General features: G+C 40.4%; 1 protein-coding gene across 3 annotated transcripts in view; it reads left to right on the plus strand.

The window, feature by feature from the left end:
- LOC146357597 (uncharacterized) overlaps positions 1 to 23085 on the plus strand; it is an 80679-nt gene that overhangs the window by 20402 nt on the left and 37192 nt on the right. For 2 of the 3 annotated variants that reach the window (XM_084851630.1, XM_084851640.1), the window contains 10 exons: positions 496 to 817; positions 1301 to 1410; positions 2241 to 2358; positions 3134 to 3225; positions 4690 to 4840; positions 12284 to 12393; positions 12656 to 12779; positions 15796 to 15926; positions 18609 to 18718; positions 20239 to 20407. In XM_084851630.1, the coding sequence (XP_084707756.1) occupies positions 496 to 817; positions 1301 to 1410; positions 2241 to 2358; positions 3134 to 3225; positions 4690 to 4840; positions 12284 to 12393; positions 12656 to 12779; positions 15796 to 15926; positions 18609 to 18718; positions 20239 to 20407 (1437 nt within the window). The remainder of the gene's footprint in view (positions 1 to 495; positions 818 to 1300; positions 1411 to 2240; positions 2359 to 3133; positions 3226 to 4689; positions 4841 to 12283; positions 12394 to 12655; positions 12780 to 15795; positions 15927 to 18608; positions 18719 to 20238; positions 20408 to 23085) is intronic. The other variant, XM_084851637.1, reaches the window with a different exon arrangement.

Raw genomic sequence — 23085 nt, forward strand, 5'->3', positions numbered from 1 at the left:
AGCACCTGAGGTTTGGGACTGAATGCTTGCTAGAATGCAATCTGGTAGCATCCTTAAGTGCTGTTCTTCCCAGAGAAGTATAGGCGCTTGGATACTTTAATGGCAGAACTATTTGATAGTGAAGGAGTCTGAGAGTTAATTGAGATTAACTCTTTGTCTTGGCTCCAGAGTATCCCCTCAACAGAGTTCTACTCTGGATGCTCCTGCTGTTGTTGGTGGATTTCCCCCTTCCCCTTTTGTCTTCTGAAGATCTGTTCTAGATAGTTGGGGGACCTTCTGGAGCATATGGAAGGTGGTGCTGGGGGTTGCAAGGGAAAGAGGGAATGGGCAAAAATCTCCCCATCAGTGGGATCCCTTCTCTGGATCAAAAGCATTCCATGGACAAAAGGAGTCCTTCCATTCTCAGAGGGTGCCTGTGTGTGTGCTTGAATGTGCAAAGGAAGCATTCCACTTAATAAAAAAGGTTTCATTTAAAATGTAATTGTTTTAATACAGGAAGTTAATGAACACCTGAACCGCCTTCAGTCAGAGAAAGATAACCTCCAGTCCAAACTGAATGCTGAAAAGCATGTAATGCGAGCCCAGCTGAGAGACATGATGGAGAAACATGAGAATGAAATGAAAAAAGTCAGAGAGAAACATAATGTTGACATGCAGGAGATCCAAGAGAAGCATGAAATGGAGCTGCAGGAAAAAGACCAAATCCTGTTTCAGCTTCAGAAACAACTGGACAAATTAAGTTTCAGTGGACAAAGTAATTTTGACCAAGCCGTTGATCTAGATGCTGTAATTAAACAAAAAATGGAACAGCTAGAAGGTATCATATTAAACTACAATAGCTCTTACAATTGCTGGCTTAATGCATGGAATTAATGCTTGCCTCAGTAATCCAGCTGACAGTGTGATTTTCTTAAAGAGAAGTAGCGTTAAGAGTCAGCTTTATTGGGAGTTTTTTGCACAAGACTCAAGGGTTCAGATTATCCATTTGGTGGAGTGCAGGAGCTAATCTGGCAATTGCACACCCAGCCTTGCGATGGATAGATGATAGTTCTATGCGCAAATGGTGGAAGGATGTGATCTCAAGCTTGCTCCTCTGTACTGCCGTGGCTAATCTATAGAACTGTATCACAATATGATATAGGGTAAAGCAGTCCTTGGTAATTCTAATATGTTGCCTTAGTAATTTCTCTCAAACACGCATTATTTCACTCATAACAGTCCAGGCTAAACCTGCAACACATTCTATAATAGCACTTTTGATATAATTCTGAATTGTGACTGATGTGCCTGTTTCTTTAAGCTCAAGCAAAACTGAAAACAGAAGAGGCCAGCAAATCTGAAGCGAGGTTCCTTAAGATGAAAGCTTGGTCCAAATCCAAAATCAGACAGCTTGAAGATGAGTTAAAAAATGTATGTAAAACTTTCAAACAAAACTTAATTCAGTGTGCCAATGCGCCAGTGCTATGATGTAGAAGATTTAAAAGAACTAAAATGTGGCAGAGTGCCCAGTTAAGATTTCCGTATCTTATATATTGTTCTTTAGGTAAAAGTTACTTTACCTGAGTATATTCTAGTTGATCAGTTGATTAGTGTATTGAACTGAGTTGAGCAGCTGGTTAGGGCATGGAGAGAGCAGTCCCATGGCCGCTGGACACTGTCTAGAGGCCCATAGGATATGCTCATTTCAGGGAACCGACCTTAGAGCCCGTGCTCTGAGGTCAGTTCCCAGAAAACTGACCGCCCCCCTTGTCCACGCTGCCTCGGAGAAGCCCCGTCTTCTGCGCTTGCAAAGGGAGCGCAGAGCGACTGAAAAGGGGCGGGTCTGGGGGGCGTTCTGGGGAGGGGAGAGTGGAGCTGCGCATACGACACATCCAATGTGTCGTACGGCAGCTTCCTCTCCCGGTCAGTCCCCCCACCGCTAGACAGCCGAAAATGGCTGTCTAGCGAAAATTAGCAAGGCAGGAGAAGTGTGGAGGGAACGATCCCGCCATGCCTCTCCTGCCTTGCTTTGGATTGGCGGTTGCCTCTGAGGTCGGAGGCGGCTGCCCATCTAGTTAAGATTGCGTCCTTAATTATTGAAATGCATAGAATAATTCTGTTGCAACTAAAGTGTATCAATGTACTTTAGAAACTTGGCTATTCCAGAATGGTACCAGTGTCTCAGATGTTATCAGATGAGTCTGAAATTCAGTAAGATTTTGACACCTCTGGAAGGAATTAACAGCGATTTTTCATTGTAGCTTACATCAGTGAATAAGAATGTAACTGCCTTACATGACCAGATTTCAGAATTAGAACAAGAGAAGAAAGACCTGCAGTCAACACTGCAAGCATTTTCTGAACTTAAAACTCAAAATGGTAAATAGTGACAAGATTTCTCTCTACTTTTGGATTTTGAACAGATGAAATTAAACTGAATAACAGCCGGATAGGATTATTTGAAGATTAGAAAGGAAGTTAGTATGGGTATGAGGGTCTGCCAGTGATGTCTACTTCATGAAGTAGACACCTGTGCCATGCTTCCTTATTTACTCATTTGATTTATACCTCGCCTTTCCACCAAGGAAATGGTGCTCAAAGAGGCTCCTTATTTTTCCTTATTTCACTAGCATGTAATACTTTGGTATATTTACTTGTAGTGTGATATGAACTATCACACTACAAGTTTAAACAGACATAAGTTGCACATTTTTGTGGGACTTACTTCAAAGTAAATATGATTACACTTGCAGTCTACTGTTTCCTCCCCCTTTTTAAAATAAAAATATATAACAGACCCGGATTCGAACCCCAAGCAATACAACTGAAGTTTACATTCCCCAAAATTTAAAAAGCAGCTTGCAGTGCAAGGTACTGGTTACTCAGCAAAAGGTTAAAGTCCATCTGTGCACATAGATTCCTTTCATGGGGCCCATTGGATCAGGGGAGGCAACCAGGATCCTAATGAGATTATTTACAGAAGTACAGATAAATATATTTGGGCATACTTTCCAGTGTTGGATTGCTTAGGCTGTTGGAGATCATTCTTACACAGAATGTTTATGTGATTACAGTTTGAACTTACATCTGTTCATCTGAATATTTTCTTGTAAACTCTTTTACCTACCAATTAATAGATCATTGCATTTTACAGAAGAATTACTGGCTAAGCTGGAAGTTTATGAAGAACAGCAGCGAAAATTGCAAGCAGACCTTGAACAAGTTACGAAGAGGGCAGCTTCACAGGTCTGCTACTGTTGGGATTAACTGAATTAACTGGATTTTCACTAGTAGAAATAGTGACATATAGTAGCTTACAGAAATATAGTAGCTTACAGAACTATGAAGCCATTTAAAATTTCCCATGCTGAAAATCTGGTGAATTAATAGATTCTGTACAATTATGATAACTGTATTTGTTTTGTCCACTGCTTCTCAGCTTCTGTATCAGATAAAAGCCTGTAGCTAAACAAAATTTCAGCCTCGACCCGTACCTGCTTTTATGGCCTGGGAGTAGACCAGAGGGACTGAGTCTTACCTCTGGCCTGTGCTGGCTAGGCCTACCTCCAAGCCTGGTCCTCGATAGCCTAGCCAATTACAAGGAAATGGCTAATCTGTGGCGATGCAGCAAGGGCTGAGCGACCTGGAAGCTAGGTGGCTGAAAACACACCATTGCCAGCTCCTTTGTGCTCCTGCCCCCAACTGCGCTGAGCACAAAGATCCCCACCAAAAGGGCAGAGGGCCCAGCTTCACAATATGATGTTACACTTGCAGTTTTCCTCTTCTCCCTAAATTGGATATTTACTTAAACCATCTTTGTTGATTCAGTAAGTGTGTGAAAGAAAACTTGATTCACACAGATCTGTGCTGTGACTACACTTGGAATGCAACGTACACATAGTTGGGATGGGCCACCACATCTCAAAAAGGATATTGTTGAGCTGGAAAAGGTGCAGAAAAGAGCAACCAAAATGATCAAGGGGTTGAAACAACTCCCCTGGGTGGAAAGGTTCCAGAGTTTGGGGCTTTTTAGCTTGGGGGGAAAAGCGAGTAAGGGGAACATGATAGAGGTGTACAAAATTATGCATGGTGTGGAGAAAGTGAATAGGGAGACATTCGTCATTCATTATAATAGAATTTGGGACCATTCAAGGAAGCTGACTGGTGGGAGATTCAGAACAGATAAAGGCAGTACTTCTTAACATGGCACATGGTTAAACTATGGAGTTCACTACCGCAAGGTGTAATGATGACCTTCAACTTGGATGGCTTTAAAAGGGGATTAGACACATTTGTAGATGATATGGCTATCAGTGGCTACTCGTCATGATGGCCATGTATTACCTGCAGTATTGGAAGCAATATGCTTCTCATTACCATTTGCTGGAGCACATGAGCAGCAGGGTGCTCTTCCCCTCATGTCCTACTTGTGGGATTCCCATAGGCATCTGGCTTCCCACCGTGGGAAAAGGATGCTGGACTACATAGGCCAGCTTTCCCTAACCTTGTGCCCTTCAGATGTTTGAACTACAGCTCCTAGCATTCATGACCATTGGCCATGCCAGCTGGGGGCAAAACATCTGGAGAGCACCTGACATAAGCCATTGGTCTGATCCAATGTTCTTACGTTCTTAGATGCAGTTGCTGATAGCTTATAACCTTTGTTGAAATGGTTATATTATTTCTATGTCCCAACTTCACTTGCTTCAGGCTAGTGAGTCAGGCAGCACGGATGAACTGCAGAGTCGGCTTTTGGAATGGCAAGAAATTGTGACTGAATCTGAGGATGCACACAATCAAATAAGAGAGGAAAAATCTGCTATGGCTCTAAGAATGGCACAGATTGAAGAGGAGAGAGAAGGTGAGTTAATGACATTAGGTCATTTTGTTAGGTTGGCAAATATTAGAAGCAAATTGACAGTTTTATGCAAAATAGTTATATGATTCACTGTTGCAGTCTAATGAGTCATGCAGCTGGACATTTTAGTAGCATCTGGCTGCTGATATTGCCTATTTTATTGTACAACCTGATCCTAAGAGGTTCAGCTCCAATATTGCCTACTACTGCAGCAAAAATGGCATCTGCAGTATTGTAAGCGGAGCAAAGCTATTGCCTGCAGTGCCAAAAAAGTAGTGAAATTAAATTTTACAAAAGTTGAGTGCAGGAACAGAGCAGCTTTATCCTTGGGATCCTAGCGCAAAGAGTCCTTTCCAGGGAAAGTTTGGCTCTGAATAAGTCCATTTTGTTTGGCACAGTTGAGCTGTGCCAGTGCAGGATGAGCACTGTAAGAGGAATACTACCATCTCATCCTATGATCTGGCTGTAGGATTTAATCTTCTGGCATTAGGAATGTGTAGAGGATTATCTTTTGAATTACCACAATTGTACATGGTTTTTCATAATCGGGGACATTATTTTTGTAGTTAAATATTCATAATTGGAATCAAAAACAATGAAGTTTTGTGGCGGTTTAAAAACTAATAAATCTATTATGGCTTAAGCTTTCATGTACTATAGTCCACATCATCAAATGCATGAAGTATTATCAAGAATTTACAGTACACAAGGTTGAGAGATGGGGCAGGCGGAATTGTAAACAGCGAAATCAGAGGAAATTAAATGTAGAAGGTACTAATGACAACAATCTCATCATTAACAGTGGCCATTCACAATAGTCATTGATAAGACAAGCATCCTGGTGCTTAGGTAAGCCAAGTAATACATGTAGGCCTGCTTTGCACAATTAAACAATGCACGGTGGCTTGTTTTAATCCCCGGAACATTGAAGATGAAAGTGACCTGGTTTGCGCAATAGGGATGTTGGTGGAATCCGTCCAGGAAGTGAAGTTCACCAAGCTTTCATCAGCTCCGCACCCTGGATTTTGTCTCGCCTACCCATGAGCTGGCCCAGCTCGAGGCAGATCGAGTTGGGCGAGGTCGTGGATGTTGGGGTGTTTTTCCCCTTAAATCGTCATTTACACAAATTGCAGGCGCCAATTAAGCATATTACAGCAGGAATTTGCACAAATTAAGCAAATTACGGCCGAAAATTGTGGAACTATTACCTGCAGTTTGCATAAATGTTGATTTAAGGGAGGAGAAAAGAAGAAGAGTTCCCGGATTTTGGCAAAAAGCCCGTGGCTTGGTTCACAAATGCAAGCTGAGTTTGGAGGCTCCAGGGAAATCTGGCAAGCCTAAAAAGGGCCAAATTCCCCTGCAATGGCTCTTCCTATCATACAGTCATCGTGGGTTAAACAAGCTGTGGCGCATGCCGGGTGTCATTTGCCTAACTACTCACCTAGGTGTGGCCTGTTATGTTTTCCAAACCTTGGTGGCATGGCTTGTCTGAAGGGGAAGCAACCCACAAATAACCCGTGGTGTGAATTGGCCTGTAGTGTGATTAAAAACCAACAAACCCTTAATCCCAATTCAGGCCTCTGGCAATAGAACTGAACATCTACAATTCATCAATAGGTTCAATTCTATCACAAGAAGCTTGAATTGGGATAAAAGTGTTGTTTTAATGTTTATTAAATATTTTAATTTAATATTTAATAAACATAATTCATGTTTTAATTACATGTGTTAATTGGCTTACCTAGTGCCAGGATGTTTGTGTTAACAGCAACAACCGTGAAAGGCCACTGTTAATAATGGGCCAGTTTGCACATAATGACAGCCCATGGGTTAAACAACTCATGGGCTATAGGAGATTAGTGGGAGAGAGTGGATGCGCAGCCTGCAGTGCGCCAGCCACTTTCGCTTTTAATCAACAACCTACAATGGGCCCGTTCCTAGGTTGTTGAGCATGATGTGCAAATCCAGAGCGCTGGGTTGTTTAGGGACCTTACCCTAGAGGTTAACCAAACAATAAGACATAGGTTAACTGCTGGGTTGTTTAGCCCCTGAACAACACAGTACTCCAGGATCACCCGTCATGGTCAACAACCTACGACCCAATCGATCGTAAGTTGTTGTCTGGAAGTGGAAGTGTCAGGCACATGGGGAGCAGCATTCCCACTCTCTCCCACTTGTGCTCAACAAGCCCATAGGTTGTTTAAACCATGGGCTGTTATATGAGCTAACCAAGTCAATGTGATTGTCACTGTTAATACTTTCTGCATTTAATTTTCCTCTGACTCCACCATTACAATTCTTCTGCCCATCCCAACTCTGTGTACTGTTTATATACCTGAAACTCTTGGTAACACTTCATGCATCTGATGTAGACTGTGTCCACAAAAGCTTATGCCATAGCGTGTTAGTCTGTAAGGTGCCACTAGATTTTGTTTCTGCTGCAACAGACTGATGTGGCTATCCTCTGGGAATGATTAGGATCAGTATTTGTAATTCTGTTTAAGTTTTATATTGGCAGCTGACTTACCGAGGAAACGAGAGCCTGGAAGATAAGCATGTTGGAATGCTGCTTTGTTTGCACATATTTATTCGAAGTGAAGTAATAGTTTGAAGGATTGCAGCACTGTACAGCACTATTAGTAGTGGAACAGGGGGAGCTGCCCAACAAAATCTGCATGTGTTCTGCAGCTTCTCATTAAATGATTTTGTTAACCTGGCAGATATATTACAGATTACAGTGAGCTAATTGAAGTGACACTTGGCACTTTCAGCAACTTCTTAACTTTTACATTTGTCTTTTAAATATTAATTAACATCGAAAGTGGCTCCACATGAATCATCTAAACAAGGGCCAGTCTTGTCGTCCGTAGGGATGCTGCGAACCCAACATCTAATGAAGCGAAATGATTGTCATACTTCTGAATCCCTTTCCTTGGTCATTAGCTAAATCTCATTAGCTGTGTGTTGTTTCTTTCATGCCCATCAAATAGGTTTGAAAGCCCCAAATGGATATTATTTCTGTTCTGTGAGTGAGAACTACATGCCATAGGGTCTAGTCCATTGGACTTTACGACCAGTCTTCAAATTAAGCATATGCTGTATATTGGACTTTTGGTCATAACAGTCTGAATGCAGATGAAACACATAGTTTGAGGGCGTTTGGGGCTGAAACATTCTATATTATATTTAAGCCCTTATGCATTAATGTGGTCACGTGTTGATCTTCCTGTATGTCTGGTCAATATTTAATTTTGCATTTTTCCCTTGGGTTAAGCATGACCTTTCTGTTTTGTTTTTTCCCCCTTTGCGATTGATGAGCACTTGGCGTCCCTTCCCCCTCCAGTCCTAACCTACACTGCGATTTGGTCAGCCACTGAGAACATAGTTTCCCATCAGTTTTGTGCATGCAGGATTCTGCAGCCACAACAGCCTATGGTGTACTGTTGTTGATTTTCCTCTGTAAATTGTATTTTGTGGGAAATCTTCAATAGTGTGTTATAACAGCTGTTTGTGGTGCTGTGTGTTTTTTCTTTTTTCTTAGCATAATTAACAAATGCTGGTTTTTTAAACTTGATTTTCTTTCCCTTTGCAGTGCCTGTTTCTTCATTTATGTTAACAGAATCATCCTCATACTATTTTGTACTAATAACTGGCTCCATACTTACCTGACAAACTGCAGAATATATAATAAGCCATACTTTTAGTATTAAAAATTATGGTCACAGGCTTTCTTTAGAGATTTGCTTTATTTTTTTTAATGATTTATTGAAGCAATTATCACTTTTGAAACAGAAATTTGAATAAAAATCAAGCTAAGTATTTCAAAAGAACATTCAAAGCATAAGTGCAGCGGTCTTATTTTTTTAATAAGTTCTTTTCTGAGAATAAGTCAAGCTTCCATTTAAGGACATGGCTCTGTAATGACATTTATTGCTATGAGCCCTTCTATAAAGTTTTGTGAAGAGGGCTTGATATTGTCTGTTGTTGGGTCTCCTGGTGAACCTACAACGTTAGAGGGTGTGATCCCATGAAAATTAAGCACTTCTAAGATGCCATTTATTTCAACGGGAGGGAAAAACAGCTAGACACAGATTGTCAGGGTGGTTTTTTCCCAGAGAGTTGAGGGTGATTTGAAAGCATGATCGCTGCTTCTCTTATGTGTACTTGTCATCCCACTTGTGCCTTGGGTAAACATGTTTGGCAGGCTTTTGTATATTGTTTTGAAAATCTGTCTGATTAGAAGCAACAGTGGGAGCAAAGAAATGCATGTGTTTGCAAAGAGAGCTGAAGCCTTTCTCAAACCACTTTCAAGTCTCTTAAAAATTATTTTTTTTCTACCGTCTTGCTTAAGCTTTCTTACTGACACCATTAAGACTTTAAAAGTGTTTTTACTGGCTCAAGCCCAAAGTTTCTAAAATCATGGTGTTGTTATATATAAATCCATGATATTTCTGTTTCATCTATCATAATCCTAAATTTGAACTATCTCTTTTGATTGGTAGACATCAGACATGATAAATTCATGACTGACAGGACTGATTGCATTTTTTTTAAATGAGTAGCTTTTCCATCTGACAATTTGGAAAGTGAAAACTTTCTTAAGTAGGAAAAACTTCTTAGGGAGCTATCCTATCCATGATTAGATAGAAAAAAGTCCTATATCTCCCAGCATGGGAGTTATAGCACTTTTTTGGTGTCTAAATATGCATAGGATTGCACCCTTATAAAGCAGTTTTTTTTTCTAAGCATGATTAATAGTGGCAAATGCTCCCAAATTGTTTCCAACAATTTCTGATAAGATTATTTCATTTTTCTCTAGTTGGTGTGTTTGTGTTTGATTTCTAGGTGCTGAAACATCATTATAATGTAAGAATATTAACAAATAAGTAAATCTATACTGTTATATTGGGTCGTTCACAAAGAGTTCAAAATGAAAGTAACCTGGTTTGCACAATCACCGTGGGTTAAACAAGCCATATTGGCTTCTTTAAGCCACAGCCTGTTGTTGGGTTATTTGAGGGTTGTTTCCCCCTCCAACAAGCTATGCCATCCTGGTTCAGATGACAGAAAATGCTGCACCCAGGTGAGTAGTTAGGTAAATGGCACCCAGCACACATCACGGCTTAAACAAGCCACCGTGGCTTGTTTAATCCAGTGTATTCTGTTATCATAGGCACAGAGCCCATGAGTGTGAATGCACAGATGACCACTTGAAGAACTACGGTTACAGGTAGTAAGTAACCTGTCTTTCTTTTTCGTGGTATCTGTGCTTCACACACATGAGCTCAGTGCCTGCGCAGAGCCTCAATTTGGGAAACTTCTATAGCTGAAGAATTTTGGTCAGAACCCTTCCCCCACCATCATAGCGTACATGTCCCCAATGGATTCCCACCTATTCCCTCAGTACTCTTTCGATCGCCATTGTAGTATCCTTGTGAAGGACGTTCTCCGCATTCAGTTCATTTGAAAGCACTAAAAAGCCGAGATTTTGTTCTTTCTTTCTCAATATTTCTGTCTTTATCTTCTGCGTTATTTTACTTGATTTTGTTTTTTGTGATCCTGCAATTGCCCTGACAGGCGTATGGCCCTCAAAGCGCCATTTAGAAAGTGTGACCACTGAGGGAGCAAATTACCACTGTCTGGTGGCACTAACTGTGTCTCTTGTCTCAGAGAAGGCCACGTCATTGAGACTTGTCCTCAGTACCAGGTGTTTTCAAAACAAGCCTGGTGACATCGCTCAGATCGCCTGAAAGCCATGCTTTGGAAGAAAGCGCTGGAGGCAGTGACAGAACCTACACCAGTGGCCCAAACGTTAACCCCCCCCCCCCCAATCTGGGGAGATTCCTGTTACATGAAAGGAGTTCTGTTTGGGTATTTTTAGATCCAAGCCAATATGTTCAAGATTCATGGCTTGATATTTGCTGCTCCTTTCTTTGATAGCTGCTTCCATTACATTGGTGCTGCTGATTTTATATTAATTGCTTTTATGTAAGCCATCTTGAGTTGTGGAAAGACAGCACATAAATGTGTTAAATAACTAAATATGCCTCTTCAGTGGTGGGGCAAATCTCTTCATCAAAGGACCACAGCTGCACAGATGTTTCAGCCATTGCAAATCAAACACACTTCACATAAGGATGAATGAAACTGCTGGTCTTACTAGAGAATTATTGGGAAATAATTACTGAAAAACAGACCTGACCATGACATTTAAGTTAGAGGACAGGCCTTTACGTACATGGGAATGTCCAGGGAGAGGTGGCTTGATTCTAGAAATGTAAAATTGCAGTCCCCACATAAATTTAACTCTGGGCCATTTCACAGACTGCAAAACAAACCAGTTTTGCCATCTACTGTATAGTGAAAAGAAAACTATTGCCATTCCAAGCCTCTGATGAATGTCCCTCTGTATTTCTCACATTCATACTTTACAAACTTAGGTGTACACCTAACAAAAAAAAAGTTGAAGAAACTCTAAACCTCTAGCAAAACTATAAAAGGTCACCAAACCTGGCTCCTTATCCAAATTCCTGTATAGTTATAAAGTCGAGACTTGGACTAGGTTTTACATCATTAAATCTTTGAATGAAAATAATAATTTGTTGAAGGAGAACAGTTGCAATTGAATTATTGCAATTAAGTTATTGCTTTAATAAATTGCTTCAGCAATGAACAAGCTGTGGAGCCAACTTTGTCTTCATTTCCTCATCCTGACTTTTGTCTGCTTTACATGAAGCATCTTTCAAATATATATGCTTTGTTGATCACACAAAACAGATGGGAATGTCCTTAAAATAAATAAATAAATAATAACCATCTCTCTCAATGGGTTGCATTCATTTAAGCTGCTGTATTCTCAAATTATTGTTTGTTATTGGCAAATGAGTCTATATTATTTAACACCTAACGTTAGGGCTTGATGCCAGTTTGTAGTGTGTGATACAGGCTTGTGACTTCCTTATATCACCTGTAGCAAGAGCTCTATTTAGTATTTAAAGTCTAAGCAAGGCTTGCTTCATTTTCATATGAAAATATGTGCATAGCTGAATAATCTGAGGTGATGTATTGATCACACACATCAGCTATATTTGAATATAGTAATCTTAATTTAGGCTTAATTTGGTTATGTAAGTGGCTGCCCTCTTTGTCAGTATCCATATATAATTTAATTTTAATTTGAAAACTATTGCCTATGCCTTCTATGGCTTCTTATAAAAGAATAATATGCAATTGTTTCCATATGCTCTGTAGAGGGGGAAATCACAAGATGAATGATGATATGGAGTGTGTCTGTAACTTTTATTCCTGCCAGTCCTTCATAAACCTCTGTCTGTATCATTGATCCCTTTTGAATGTGTACAACATGTTTGTCTGATATGCATTTGCTTTCCTGTGGCACAAAACTGATTGAGGATGACTGGTTCTTTCCTGGCTGCTCTGATCCAGCCATAGTCTCAGGGCAGCAGGAGCTGGAGGAGGAACTGGCCACAGGTCACGGGATTGGCATGATGCAGCTGGAGAAAAGGAAGACTGCCCAGTCCAGTAGGAAACCGCAGGTAATTTGGTTGCATTAAGAATTCTTACTTCAGTTGATGTTACCATATGTAGCAAGACTTTTCCTGTTGCGTCTAGGTATATGTGATGTCTTAATGTGTGAAGTGGGATACTGAAAATAGTTACAGTGAATTTTGTAGTGGTGTTACTGAAGTGTTGTCCTCATTAATCTGAGAAGAGTTTCAAGAATAATATGTTATCCTTAGATATTATAATGTGCATTTTATGGACTGTTAATTTTATCCCCCCCCCCTTTGTGTTTAGGGAGATTATGGCTTCGATGGGAAACAGTGCTATGAAGAGCTGAATGTCACTTTGGATAGCACTGATTCAGCTGAAGGAGAGAACATGGGAGGTTGGTGGCCAGAGTACACTTCCCCTAGTACAGGTGTGGCAACCGCTAGACAGTTTATTAAAGCATGCACACATCTGTTTTATCTTACTTTTGTTTTTCAAATTCAACTAACAAACCATGTTGTGTTGTGTTTGTATCTGTTGAATTTTATATTTCTTTTGGCTTGCCCTTTTGTTTCATTTTGAAGCATGTGCGTGCTGGATGAACTGTCTAGTTTTGGTTAAAAACTAGAACTCTGTCATGGTGTAACACCTCGGACTGTCGCTTGTGAATAAAGGTTATTGTCATTCATGGTAAGATTTTTTTTTAAAGTTCTAGTCCTGTTGTTCTTGGGAAAGTGTCTTCACAGCCAGCCATTGTTTTCAATTCGTTTTCATGTTCTGTTTGTTGAGATAGCTGTATTTGTATCTACAGAAAAGGCTGCATTTGTGTCACAAGGACAGTTACTTTGTGAAAAGAATATAGTTTAGTTCTCAGGTGCTCATAATAAAGCTGGGAAACTTTCAGAAATATATTAGTGCCATTGTCACTAGGCCTGCTTGTGAGTTAAATGTTTCACATAGTCTAGCTCCCCAATATACTACTGACATTACAAATTCTGAAGGGGGTAAATAATCTATTACTGTTAGAATGAAATAAGGGACAGAACTGGAAACAGAGCATTTAGTGTAAAAATTATAATTACAGGCAAGTATTGGCTGGGTTCATCCATAATGCTAATCTGTGGTATGTGTTGTTGAATTCAGGGTTGTAACAAACCATGTTTTATTAACCATGAACAACCTAGAAAGAGAAGCCTTGTTTTGTTGTTGGGCTGTGAACTCTGGTTGTTTAAACCATGGGATGTTGTCACATGTGAAACCAGAACCATGGGCTGTTTTGCCAGGCTACAGAGGCTGCAGGCATGGGTGGTAAAAATCACCCCAGCCACTCTACATGCCAGTACTACAGTGCCACAAAGGCATTTGGGATACAGGCAAAAAAGGAGGGGAACAAACTACCCAGAGATTAAGAAACCAAATGGTGGTTTGATCAATCATCTGCCAGACAAGCTGGGTAGGACAACAAACCACGGGTTAAACATGGGTTAAATAAATAAACCATGAGTTAGTATTGTGTGTAGACCAGATCATTTTCTGGAACTTAAGTAAACTAAAAACCAATTTTCCATACTAAGAAGCATCCATTTTCCTCAGTTTGAAAAGAAAAATGCAAACATATTTGGGTTTCAGCCAGTTAATCATGTTTGTTAATCAGCAGAGCCTAATTTCTGTAAATGGGTAAAACCTATAATCAGTGGGACTGCAAGTTAAGTAGCTATAATAGCAATTTTACTTATTACACTACACTAGCCTGTTCTCCTTCAGAGAATTCAGAACACCATACAACATCTACCCCTGCTTCTGTTTTATCCTCACAACAACTCTGTGAGGTAGTTTAGGCTGAGAGATCCCCAAGACATATAAGCCAAAACTTAAACTAATGCTCTGGTAATATGCAATCTTATTTCTTAAGAGTTGTGTGTCTACGTTGGTGACAGTTCAATCTTAATAATTTTGTATTCTGGACTGTCAGCATATTTCTTAGGTCCATTTTTATGTTATATCGGCCTGCAAGTAAATTGAAGAACAGTTGCTGTTACTGAGAGCCTGGGGCATTTGTGTGGAAAACCTTCATTGCAGTTTCATACCTATCACTGATTAGTTTAGCTCTTCTTAAGGACACTGGCCCCCACCCCACCTCCAGACTTCTCCTGCATCAAGCAAGAAGGTCTGGAGAAAGGTTGTAGCTGTATTCAGCTGAACGTGGTTACAGTCCTCCCTACAGTCAGGAACCCTCATCATCAGAGTTCCTGAAAGAGGGAAGGACTGTAGTTGCATTCAGCTGAATATGTTTAAAATCTTCCTTCAGACCTTGTTGCTCAATCTGGGTAATTTGGGGGGTTGGGGACAGCACGCGGGAGCCCCACAACCGCTCCGTACTTAGAGTTTTGAATGCCTGCATAGGGCTCTAGTCATTTCAGTAAGCGGGACTTAAAACGATAGATTGATTTCCAGAAGCATTCTATGTAAAATGTATTATGCTGGACTATACAAATTAGGGGCACTATCCTATTAGACATTTCTGCTAACATAAATTGCATTGCACTAGCATAAGCAACTTCTAGTGCAATGCTAATAGCATTTGTTGATGCAACGGATTTTCTGGGGAAACACATCACACCAGCAAATGCCATTCTGCTAGAGTTCACTTGTGCCAGTACAACTTACTTTATGTTAGTGGTACTGATGAATAGAATACAGCCCTAGGGCTGCAAATTTGGTAAACTAATCAATTAAACTAATTGAGTAAAAGTTTTCTAATTGATTAAAAAAGGTTCCCCTAATTAATCAGATTACAGTAAAAAAAAAAATTTATAACAAGTACTATAAGCAAAAAAATTACAGATCACAGGTGCCACCTTAGAAGAAGCATGCCCCATCTTCTTTCATCAGATGAGCCTGATGCAATAGATTTGGTACATTATATGAAGCATAACTATTTAGAATTGTTTGTTCATATGCAAATTTATGCAGATTTGAGGAGCAATCTTATGGCCCCTGGACAGCATCTGAAGGGCCATAGGATATTTTGGATTCTCCCATCCTCACCCCACAGCAGTCCCCACACACACCGCCGACATGGAAAGAACCACGCCAGCTGCTGTCAGAGGTCATTAACGTGAGGGAGGGAAGGAGATTGAGGGGACCAGGATACAAGTTATCCTGAGGCCTCTCCAGCCTCCTTCCCTTCCCCTCTGAAGCACTCCAGCTAGATGGGCAAAAAAGTCTGTCTAGGGACAAATGCAGGGCAGGAGGATGCGGAGGCGAAGATTGCGTCCGCTGCTCCTCCCGTCCTACCTAAGATGATCATAAGCCTCCATGTTTGGGGGCTTATCATCATCGAGGGCACAACCCATAGGATTGCGGCCTTAATGGATTAATCGGTTACACTATCGATTGGTTAACCGGATGATAGGTCTAATAAAAATGTTCTCTAAATTAAATAGGTTTACGTACTGTAGTGGAAGAATTAGAACTGGAAAGAAATCAGTTGCAAGAACAAATTCTCTTCTTGGAGGAACGGTGTCGGGAGCTGGAAGATAGATTGCAGCTCCAAAGCAGAATGGAAGCTCTACAGGTATGTGTTACAACTGGAGAAGACCCTTCCCCGCTGTACCTCACTGTGTTCTGCTGCTTTAAGCAGTTTTCTACATTGTTGCTCTAATATGGGAAGTGGAGTGAACTGAAAGAAAATTACTTAAAGTAACGCCACGCAGAAAAGTGAGATGGGTGGATGGGGGGTTGTTTCACTTCCCTTCCCTGTATGCTCCTTTTTATTTAAAGAATAGACACCACCTTCCATCACCACTTTATATGGGAATTGGGCAGATACATATCTCTGTCCTTTGGCATCTAATTTTGCGCTCAAGTTCTCCTTCTTCTGTTTTGAGTATTAGTATTACTTGTAAGTCATCCAGTCTTTGATGTGAATCTAATGTTGATTTGTTTCCTATTTTAAAGTAACTTTTGCTTAACAAAGTAATATATATAATCAGATTATAAGAAATTAGAATGCTTACCATGCGCTGAAGAAAATGGTTTGAATTTCACTGCTTTGTTCATGATACAATCCCTCCTCAACAAGTAGTCAAGGAAGGTAGTTGTGGTGACTGCTACTTGACTTTATGGAAGCTATATTGTGGTGTTCCACTCTGTCTCCGGTAACTGTAACATGTACATGAAACCAATTGATCTGGGCAATGTAATCAACACCCCACCCCATTTATAACAGATCAAAATGCAGCTGTGCAAATTCTGCATCAGTCTCTGGTTGAAGGAATAGGAATGGACTGAGCAAACGCTAATAAGTTTTGATATCTTCTGTAGAGACCCTTCTATGAGTGCCCTTTTTACCAGAGGTGCAGTACATATTTACAAGGGAAAGGGCCTTTTCTGCAGTGGTGCCCCAGCTCTGTAATGCCATTTCCAAAAAGGCTCAACTGGTGCAGGCACGACAACCTTTTTGGCACCAAGTTAAAATCTTCCTTATTTCTCCAGGCACTTTCGAGGAAATTTCACTTCTGTTTTTATTTTTTTATTTTACTTAAATTGGTTGTTTTATTCTACTTAATTGGTTGTTGTATTCTGTTATAGTTGTTCTTTTTATTATAATGTATTTTTGTGTAAATAGCTTTATTTACACTTTTGTACACTGCCCTTGGAATCATCTCAATGAAGGGCAGTTAAGAAATAGCTTAAATAAATAAAGTTGAAGCCAAACAATAGTCAGGGCCACTTGTGATCTCGGTTGGTGGATTCACTTGCAGTACAGATGATCTCTCTCTCTCTCTCTCTCTCTCTCTCTCACACACACACACACACACACACACACACTCTCTGAAAAAACAGATTTGCACACTGGACTTTATTCCTGGTTCCAGTTCTGGTCCTGGATCTTCAGGTGGCTGCAGAACTAAGGAGAACTTTCCATTAGTTACACCTGATTTGCTGTCTGCTACTCTTTCTGCTCCTTACTAGCTGTTGTTTGCAAGCGCAATGGCTTTACCTTATTGAGTTCTTGCTTGCCATTGGCTGACCTACTCTGTTATCATGGAATGCTCATAAGTGTTCTGGCAGCTAATGAGTTAACCTGCCAGCACGAGACCTGGGGACAGAAGGACTGTATGCTGTTGATGGGAGGAAATGCAGAGAAGTGAAAAGGCAGTTCTGTTATAGCAAAAGTAAACTCCTAGGCAGCTAGGGTGTGTGAGTGAGTGAGTAAGGAATACTATCAACAATCTACTACAGCGTAAAAACACAGCCATCAGATTTCACAAGTCTTTATGGAAATAAGAGAAGTGACGCATATATTTAGCTTGGGTTTCTAAGCTTCATGTAAACAGAGTATATTTTAAATATTGGTCTGTTGCTTTAAGTGTGTGACTAACAGTTCCCTTAACTTACTAAAGTGCACGTGTGTAACGATGGATCGTTTACAAGATTTTTCACAATCAGCAATATGGCAATCTATATTTGAGTTGTAACAAAGCATTTCAATGCAGGTGGCATTTGGTGTAGAGGAAGAAGGGCAGCTATTCAGGGCCGTACAGGTGTGTCCTGCCCATTCCCAAGTGATAGCTTATTTTTCTTAGAAGTGATACTTGGTATGTTGTCTAACTTGTCCAGCATGTAATGTTGATTTTGGATTTGTATGAGCTTCTTCTGTTTATGGCTGGTGCTTGTTTTGAAGTTTAACCTTGTGCTACACTAGTGTTTTGATGCTGGGTAAACTAACATATTTTGATGGCTTAATAAGTTGACTGTGTTCGCGGAGCTTGCTTCGTTGCCTGTGGATTGAATTCCACAATTTATTTCACACCATGTTGCTAATCATTGGTTGACACTTGACAAGTACAAGACAAAAAAAAATAAATGGGAATTCGGTCTGAATCAGTTATTTTCAAATTAAAATTAAAATTCTGCTGGGCATCAGATAAATCCCCAGGTTTTTTGAAGCAATATCTTGCTTTTAGCCACTTCCATCTTAGAAGTAAGCTGCTCCCACACAGTAGATGTGAGCATGGTTTGCTTTTATATGAAATCAATATAGGGTCTCTATTTTGGTCACCACATGATAAGATCATGGGAGAAAACTTTCAAAAGGAATCTCAACTGTTTGAACTAGGAAATAATATTCTTGCTGATATTTCTCTGGGTAATAATTAATAACATATAATGATAGACTCTAACTCACATAGTTAAAGATAATCCTGTTTTATAATCCATATAAGTGGCAGTTATTTACATCATTTTCTTCCAGAATGAAACTGACCGTTTGCAGTCCCAGTTTACACAGTTACGCAACCAGCAAGCACGTGATGCAGAAAAACACCAAGTTCTTGTTTCCAGTTTGAATGAACAACTTAAAGGGTAATTTAAAAAACACATGTCTCTTAAATGTCTTTAAACATTTATATCTTCAGCAAGTAATTGTGTGGAGGATGGCACCTTTAAGATATTATTTTCATATTGTTTTCATGATTAGTTTGTTTGTTCAATATGTATGTTAGATTCTTTTTGTCTCCCTTCATGGTACAATTGAAGTCATACATAAGACATTCTACAGACTTTATGAAGAAACTTATGGAGTTGGGTAATATTAATTTGAATTATATAATGGTAACTCTAGATGTCAACTCTCTCTATACAAATATACCGCAAGAGGATGCATTACTATGTACAGAGAAGGTGTTAGATTCTAGAGAAAAAAAGATGCCACCTACACCCTATATTGTAGCTCTTACTGAATTGGTTTTGTCTAAAAATTACTTTTTATTTCATACCCAATTTTATTGGCAAAATATCCACATCAATTAAAATACGTCAGTTAAAAATGAATAATAAATAAATAGCACCCACCAGATAAAAACCTAGTTCAGTAAACAAGACAACCTGCCAGCAGAAGAATAATAAAGATGGAGCTACCCTTGCCTCCCTTAGCAAGGAAGTTCCAGAGCCTGGGAACAGCCACCATGAAGGCTCTTTCTCGCGTTCTCACCAAATGTGCCTCTTATGGTCGCAGGACAAAGAGAAAAGCCTCTCTCAAAGATCTTAAAACCTGGACAGGCTCATAAGAGAGAATGCAGTCTTCCAAATATCCTGGTCTGAAGTCTTGTAGGGGTTATTGGTTATAACCAGCACATTGAATTGTGACCAGAAACAGACCAGTAGCCAGTGAAGCTGTTGTAACAAGTGAGTCACATGCCTCCTATAACCAGACCTAGTCAACAATCTGACCACAGCAATCTGGACCAGCTGAAGTTTCTGAAGACTTTTCAAAGGCAACCCCATATAGAGTGTGTTACCATGGTCCAAACAGGAGATAACTAAGGCATATACCACTGTGGCCAGATCCAATATTTCCAGGAAGTGGCACAGTTGATTCACTAGCCTTAGTTGTGCAAAGTTGTGCAAATGCACTCCTGGCCACCACTGAAACCTGGATATCCAGGTTCAGGACTGAATCCAGGAGTACACTTGACTGTGAATCTGAGCCTTTCAGGGGAGTATAGCCCCATCCAACACAGGTTGAGTCCCTGTTGCATGGTCTGCCTTGACCAGGAGCACTTCTTCCTTGTTAGGGTTAACTTCAATTTCTTCACCACTATCACTACCATGGAATAAGCCTTCAAATAGGCTCTCGCCCATGTTCTGTCGGACTTGTTCCATCTTTTCTGCCAATATTGCTGTAGCTATCATCCCACCCATTTAATCGCCCCTAGCTCCCTTGAAAACCAGGCTTACTTATTTTTACGGTAATTTATAGAAAAGTTCATTTTGCTTCTGGATGTATGGATGCACTCTGTTTGTTAGAGAGATAGCTGTATATATAAATAATTTTTCCCATAATATATTTGATAGGTCCAAATCTAAATTTATTTAATTGGCAGATTAAATGAAAGAAATGGTTTGCTTGAAACTTTGCTTGGGGAGAAGGAACAGAAGCTTTCCAGTACAGCAGAAAAGCTAGAACAAATAGAAGACATGAGAAATTCACTTCAAGTGAGAGACCTTCTAAACAAGGAACTAGGTGAAAAGCTTTTGCAAACTGAACAAAAGGTGAGTTGCAGTGTGTTCTGAGTCAGCCATGGAGAAAATATCTTTGGTATATATTCAGTAGTCCTTAGAATTTTTCATCCTTTTTGTATTGATCTGGTGTTCTGATTCTGTCAAGTCCCAGTCAAATTAGATTCTTTTGATTACCAAGATGAAACAGAGCCACTTGTGCAAAAAGATGACAGTTTATTGATAGAAAATAGATGCAGAATATACTTGCAAAGAAAGCTCATACCTCTCTTCAGCCAATGAAGCTGTCAGAGCTGAAGTGTCTGTCTGGGCCCCCAAGATAGAGAAGCTGTTCCTAGGGCCACAAGTTTCTCTAAGCTGGCCTGCTCTCATATTGCCCCTTAAAATGAGACCAGAGACTGAAACTAGCCTGCTTGATTTTATAGGTTTTTCTCTCTCTCTGAGCTTAGGCTCAGGAGCTGACAGGCAGTGCCCTTTCCCCCTCTCAGAAGAAGCAGGAGGGTTCTCTCCTGAAGGTACTTAAAACATCCCAGCCTGGGAAACGAATTGCCTATCGTAGGAGAGAGAGGCAAAACTGAAGTACTTTGGCCACATAATGAGAAGACAGGTTACCCTGGAGAAGATGCTGATGCTAGGGAAAGTGGAAGGCAAAAGGAAGAGGGGCCGACCAAGGGCAAGGTGGATGGATGATATTCTGGAGGTGATGGGCTCAACCTTGGGGGAGCTGGGGTGGCGACGGCCAACAGGAAGCTCTGGCGTGGGCTGGTCCATGAAGTCACGAAGAGTCGGAAGTGACTGACCAAATCAACAACAACCACAACAAGGAGAGAGAGGCCCCAGTGTTCCAGCTCCTGGGAGGGAGAGTCTCCCAGCTCCTCCATGAGAATCAAGGCAGCACACCTTTATCTCTTTCATTTCATGAGGCAATGGGGCAAGGCTCAGCAATGTACAGTTGTTGACATATGGAGCTGCATTTTCTTGGAACCATTTAAGGCCTGGTGTAAAAGGCCTGCTTACTTAACCATAAAGGTGCTGGTTAAGCTAAATTACACAGGTCTGTCACCAGCATATGTGACTCTGTGAAGTTCACTTTTTTGCTCACTAACCAAATCACTACACTTCTTTATTTCATTTATTATATTGCTATCCTGCCCCATATCTCTGGGCAGTTCACAAATATTAAAACCATTAAAATGCACTATATATAAAGTATAAAAAACCATTCACATAAGGACAAAACAGATAGCACACACAATAACAACAACATATATCTAAAACAGCCAGAGACATTTCAGGACCTGATTAAAAAAGCTCATTATATGCTGCCAAATGCCTGAAAGAAGAGGGCAATTTTAACACGGTGCCAAAAAGATGACAATGTTGGTGCCAGGCAGGCCTTGTTGGGGAGATTGTTCTATAAATGGGGGGCCACCACTGAGAAGACCCTTTCCCTCGTTGCCATCCTCCGAGCTTCCCTTGGAGGAGGCACCCAGAGAAGGGCCTTGGATGCAGAGCATGGTGTACAGGATGGTTCATGCTGGGAGAGGCACTCTGTCAGGTATTGTGGTCCCGAGCTGTGTAAGGCTGTGTAGGTCAGACCCAGCACCTTGAATTGGGCTTGGAAACATACAGGCATCCAGTGCAAGCAGGCCAGAATCGGTGTTACGTGTTTGGACCGGCTTGTCCCTGTTATGAGTCCAGCCATCATATTTTACACAAGCTGCAGCTTCTAAACCATCTTCAAAGGCAGCCCTACATAGAGTGCATTGTAGTAATCTAACTTGGAGGTTACCAGAGCATAGACAACTGAAGTCAAGTTATCCCTATCCAGATAGGGGCATAGCTGGGCCACTAACTGAAGTTGGTAGAAGGCATTCCATGCCCCTGAGGCGACAAAGATGGCTCCAGGAAGTTACTTTTTGAAGTTACTTTTCCTCAGTTATCCTTGCAAACACTTGTGAGACTATAATATCATTGTCATTGTCATATTACAGAATGGGGGCAGGGAGGGAGAATGGATTACTGAACTACAGTGTTAATGGCACCACAATTCCGTGAAGTTGTGGGTGACTTGAGATTTGAACTAAGCATTCTTCAACTATTTACTTCTATACTTTTTTCAACCCTTTAGGGAAGTCTTGATGAAAATGGAATTGAGTGTGTAGTTGTTTTACAGTGGGAACAAAAGCATTTTTACACAAACACATCCTACTGAATTCAGTTGAACTTATTCCCTAGTAAGTGAGTTTAGGGTTTTAGCACTACAGAGCAATCCTATACACATCTTCTCAGAAGTAAATGCCATTGAGTTCAGTGGGGCTTAATCACAAGTAAATGGATATAGGAGTGTAACCCTCAGTCGTAATCCTGCACTTACATCCCAATCAAAACGAATTTATTTTATCTGTGTACAGAAATACAGCTGTGATAGAACTTAATGCTGTTAACACATTCTTTGGCGAAAATTGTAAATAAAGATTAATTTATTGTAGTTAAATTTTCAGTTGTAATTTATTTTGCCATTTTAAGTAAACGTATGTGTAAAACTTGATGGCCTTGTAGGCCCCTTCCAACGCTACTATTCTATGATTCTAACTGGACTGGATTTGGTTAGGTAAGCTTAAAAAAAATACAGGTAAACATACATCTTTACCCCTGTGTCTAGGCCTCCCCTGAAGTTTTTCCTTAAAAACAAGGGAGCAAAGTATTCC

Source organism: Heloderma suspectum, chromosome 1 (assembly GCF_057233095.1).
Source record: "Heloderma suspectum isolate Gila_16-S chromosome 1, 16-S_ref, whole genome shotgun sequence".
NCBI classification, from domain to species: domain Eukaryota; kingdom Metazoa; phylum Chordata; class Lepidosauria; order Squamata; family Helodermatidae; genus Heloderma; species Heloderma suspectum.